The 5,039-nt window shown below is 34.8% G+C and overlaps 1 protein-coding gene across 1 annotated transcript; it reads left to right on the top strand.

Moving 5' to 3' along the window:
- The first annotated feature begins 683 nt into the window (after positions 1-683).
- LOC106368132 (cyclin-dependent kinase A-1) lies at positions 684-3,593 on the top strand. The gene is made up of 8 exons (XM_022705414.2): positions 684-1,168; positions 1,237-1,421; positions 1,466-1,586; positions 1,822-1,995; positions 2,283-2,446; positions 2,644-2,731; positions 2,840-2,893; positions 3,251-3,593. Exons 1-8 carry the CDS (start codon positions 1,160-1,162, stop codon positions 3,338-3,340), a joined length of 885 nt encoding a protein of 294 aa, XP_022561135.1. The 5' UTR covers positions 684-1,159; the 3' UTR covers positions 3,341-3,593.
- The last annotated feature ends 1,446 nt before the right edge of the window (positions 3,594-5,039 follow it).

The following is a 5,039-nucleotide window of genomic DNA, read 5'->3' as shown; positions in this document are numbered from 1 at the left end:
GATGATCTCACCAAAGTGATCTAACGATATTATTACCTTGAAACAAGGGTAAATCAATATCATAAATAAAAGCTTTCTATAACTCAGACTATTAGGGACACGTGCTGATAAACATGTTATAAATAAAGAAGAAAAGATAGGAATTTATGTATTTTATTCTATAAATATTATTTACATTGTTTCTTCGTCCACAACACTCAAGTCTAAAGTGTAAGAACTATGAATCAAGAAACAGTTTTATCGGTAACTGAGATTAATTCATCTGATGATGTCATGATGCAACTCTTCAAAAACTTAATATTCTAGACTTAAAAAGATTTAATTTAGAAAAATTATTTGATATACCTTAAATTAAATACTATTTTTCAAAAATAAATTTAGTTAAAATTATTATAACATTTAAGTTTAGGGTTTAGTGGTTATTATTTACAGCTCGGCTCAGCTCAATATTTAGAGAGTAAATCAAAAAAGATATCAAATTTAAGGTAAAGTTAGAATTTTATCTTTGTTAAATAAATGTCAGCACAATCTAAAATATGATATTCTTGTGCAAAAGTAAATTTTCTTGTGTCGGGTGTAAAGAACCGAGTTAATACGGTTAGGTGGAATTTAATTAAATTTAGTGGTTATTAAAAAAAAAAGCAAAGAAAATAGTTTTTAGACACACGAAAAAGCCCTTACTCTATTAGTCAATCGCCTTCCCTGGTCGTCCTCTCTTTCCTAAAGCTGCACAGAAACCTCCTTCGCCGGTGAGTTGATTTTGCTATTCTCGTGTGAACTTGTTAGCGGATGAACTTCTAGTCCATTCGAATTCCGACTCGAACTTGTTTGCAATCCCAACCAAACACGCTTTCTCTTAGCATTATCTCTAGTTTCTTCCGTGTTTAGCATTTTCAGTAGCGTTAGACTAGTTTTCTTTTTTTTCTTTTTCTTTTTCGTCGTGGTCGTGATTACGAATGTTCGTTTTAGCTCGTTGGAGAGATACGAGTTCGTTAGAATCTTATCCGTCTTAATCGATTGTGCATTTTCACAATCTCTCCAAAGAATCAAATCATATAATCCCTGGATCTGAGATATTGATGTCTTTCGTTAGCTTGAACCAATTGATGCCTCGTTATCAATCTGCAGGGTGACTTTCAGATTGTTTGTTAAGGGAGTGATGGATCAGGTATCATTGTTTCACTTCTTTGATGAATTTTTTTGGTTCACTTGAATGTATATATTAATAATGTGCAGTACGAGAAAGTTGAGAAGATTGGGGAAGGAACATACGGTGTGGTTTATAAGGCACGAGACAAAGTCACCAATGAGACTATTGCTTTGAAGAAGATCCGCCTCGAGCAGGAGGATGAAGGTGTACCTAGTACTGCTATTCGAGAAATCTCCCTCTTGAAAGAGATGCAGCACAGCAACATTGTCAAGTATTTTTAATCTTGTGACCAATGTTTTGATGGTACGTACACAGGTTGCAGGATGTAGTGCACAGTGAGAGGCGTTTGTATCTGGTGTTTGAGTATCTTGACTTGGATCTCAAGAAGCACATGGACTCATCTCTTGATTTCTCCAAGGATCTACACATGATCAAAGTGAGTGTTTTAGGCATTGCTTTATTTGGGTGCTTTAATGCATTTTGTTAATGTGAAGGCACTTCTTCGATACTGTCTTATTCAGGTGTTTGGTTGGTCATGGTGGCTGAACATTGACATGTGTATCTGTTTAGTTTCGCTGGATACTGTTGAAATCTGAGTTGTGTAATGTCCTCCTGTTACGTCTTTAGTAATAAACACAGGCTGATCAGAGCTGTTCCATTACTGTTTGCAGGCTTATCTTTACCAGATTCTTCGTGGAATTGCGTATTGCCACTCTCACAGGGTTCTCCACCGTGATCTGAAGCCACAGAATTTGTTGATTGATCGCCGCACTAACTCACTAAAGCTTGCAGATTTTGGACTGGCCAGAGCATTCGGTATCCCCGTCAGAACATTTACTCATGAGGTGCCAAAGAGTTTAATAATCTTGGTCATGTTATTTAATGAATCTGATGACATGGCTTTATACATGCTTTCTTATCCTTTTGTTCAATGAGATAAAGAGTATTATAGAGGATTACACTTGTCTTGCATCTTACAATTGTGAATAAAGGACTTAGACATTACGGATGTATTCCAAAAGTCTTTACTTAAAGGACATTTCCTTTGACGGTTGAAGTATGTTAGATTCAAAATACAATAAAACACTTTCACTGCTCTTAACACTCTGTTTTGCCATATTGTTCCTTCTAGGTGGTTACTCTCTGGTACCGAACACCAGAGATACTCCTAGGGTCTCATCATTACTCTACACCCGTTGATATTTGGTCTGTGGGATGCATATTTGCGGAGATGATCACCCAAAAGCCCTTATTTCCTGGAGACTCCAAGATTGATCAACTCTTCAAGATTTTCAGGTTTCTCCACTAACTTCCTTGATCCAGTTATAATTGCAGACAAGTGGGACGAAATTGTCTGCAATGATATCACAAAGAGCTCTGAAAACATTCTCAACTTGAAATCAAACTCTTTGAAAACTAGTGTAGAACACATATATGGAAGTGTTGACTTATTATAGATTTTTTCCTGCCATGTGTTGTTATCTTCCCCCTAGAATCATGGGAAATCCATACGAGGATACATGGCCTGGGGTAACTTCGCTGCCGGATTACAAATCTGCTTTCCCTAAATGGAAGCAAACGGTACATCAAATTTCTTCATTCACTTCAACATATCGTTTTCAGTATACAAGAGGTCACAACACAATGTGATTCTTGCCCATGCTTTTTTTTTTGTTTCTAATACCACAGGGCTTAGAGTCCTTTGTTCCAAATCTGGATCCCAATGGAATAGATCTCCTCTATGTAAGTTCACTAACCATATGCATATATATAATCTACTTCTCTTACATTAAAGATATAGAAGCCTGATTTTGATGGATCTGGTTTTATGTCACCTCTAACCATTTGATGAGGTTTTAGTTGATTTATAAAGTCATAATTATCTTTCTATTCGGTTTTTAGGACTAGAAACCGTTTGTACACTAAAACCCGTTAGACACTGGTTTTGGCTCCTTGTATGTGCCAACAAATCAAAAGTCCAAAACCAGTCTGGTCTGAAACATGAACATGTTTTAATAACCGGAATTGGTTAAAGTCGTGAACCCAAATCGGGAAAGAGCAATCTAAACTTTTATGAGTTCATATGTGTCTTTGTTACAGAAAATGCTATTAATGGATCCGACCAAAAGAATCAACGCAGGAGCTGCCTTGGAGCATGATTACTTCAAGGATCTTGGCGTTATGCCTTAGAAAAGGCTACAGAACCAGTAATCCCCTTCATCCACTTTATAATTATCTTTCAATCCTTTGTTAATCCTAAGAAGACGAAGTATGATACATTAATGGTTTTTGTTTATTCTTTTCTTTTAGTTCTTATTCTAGTCAGAAAAAAGAAGATTTCGAGTGTGCTTTTGTTTTGTTCTTCTAAGCTTTTGAGATCATTTTCTTGTGTATCCTTTTACCAAGTTCAGTATTATCCTATATATGGTTTTATTTTTAAAAATGTCATATTATCAGCTGATCATATATATATATATAATCAATCTTGTTGTAAGTTTTCATCAATTTGATTATTGGCATGACAAGGATCAAAGTTTGGAACAGTTGCCACATGTACAGTCACCCCACGATAAGAAACACAGCGACAGCCAAACGTTAAGGATGGAGACTTGATAAAGCTTTGGCTTGAATGAGGATTCACTAAATCCCCTCAAATTTTATGTTTTCTCGATTCTTAACTTATTTTTATGTCAATGTAACAAATATCTACGGTGATATTATTCTGTAAAACCAGGACAATACATTGGTTTCTATTATTTATTTTTTTAATACAGGCTCCAACAAATCATCAAACGGGACCAAAATTGAGGTAAAGGGTTCAACACGCTTTCGAATACATTTTAGGGTTGGTCTGAGTTCGAATAAAACAAATGTCGATTTAATGAATGAATATCATAACCTGATAACCATCTAAAGCTTGACATAATCAATCAGCAGCAACCACAATATGGATTAATGGATAAGGTACGTTTACACACTGTTGATATGTTTTGAATTTGGGACGACTTGTTACAGTAGTTATTCGGAGATCTTGATGATCGATCTGTAAGAAATATTTATGTATATATATATGAATGAATATTTCTTCCCATAATGTGGTCTTATGTTAATCCAATTGTTATTGAAATTGTTAAACCCTAATGACACTTGGTAACCAATAAAATGGTAACTAAATGAGTTTAGTTTCTAATGAAAATTAAGTAATGGACAAGTCATTCATGTTCTAGAAGGCTTCTCATTTTGTGACTCATGAAAACATGTGTAATGTAAGAAGGCATTTGAATTAAGTTTAATGCCTCAAAGGAGAACAAGTTCAATGTATGAATGAATGTTTTAGAAATCTAAAACGCTTGTCATTACTCAAACTTGATGGATGGTTGGGATTAGATGATGAAACTTTCCAAGTAAGTAAGAAAGACTTGATGAGAAAGTAATAAAAACTTGATGAGGAAGCTAGGTCCCTCTCCCCACCTATGAATAGTGGCCTTTGGACCATCACAAAGACACATGAAAGAAAATTCTAAAAAACACATAAAGAAAGGTTGTAGGCAAGGGGAGAGAAGATCTATCCTACTTAGAGATCAATAACTCATCTTCCAAAACCGAAACCGTTCAAGAAGATTTCCGCAACGATCAGTCGAGGTATTCTGATAATCCTCTTTAAAGTCTATTATGTGATTAGTCTAGATGTTAAAGATCTTAGGGTTCATGTAAAGTCATGTTTACATATGGTATCAGAGCTAATGGTTATAAACATCTAGCTAATCCGGAATGTATAATAGATTTATAATTTATAGAATTAAAGTGGATCTATACTTACTAATTAATTTTAGATCTGAATAATGTTTAAGTTTGTCGGAATAAAAACCGATGAGAGTTTTCGGAAATC

Source organism: Brassica napus, chromosome C3, assembly GCF_020379485.1.
Source record: "Brassica napus cultivar Da-Ae chromosome C3, Da-Ae, whole genome shotgun sequence".
Lineage (NCBI taxonomy): Eukaryota > Viridiplantae > Streptophyta > Magnoliopsida > Brassicales > Brassicaceae > Brassica > Brassica napus.
Note: the sequence above shows the minus strand (reverse complement) of the source record. Positions and strands in the feature narration are given on the sequence as shown.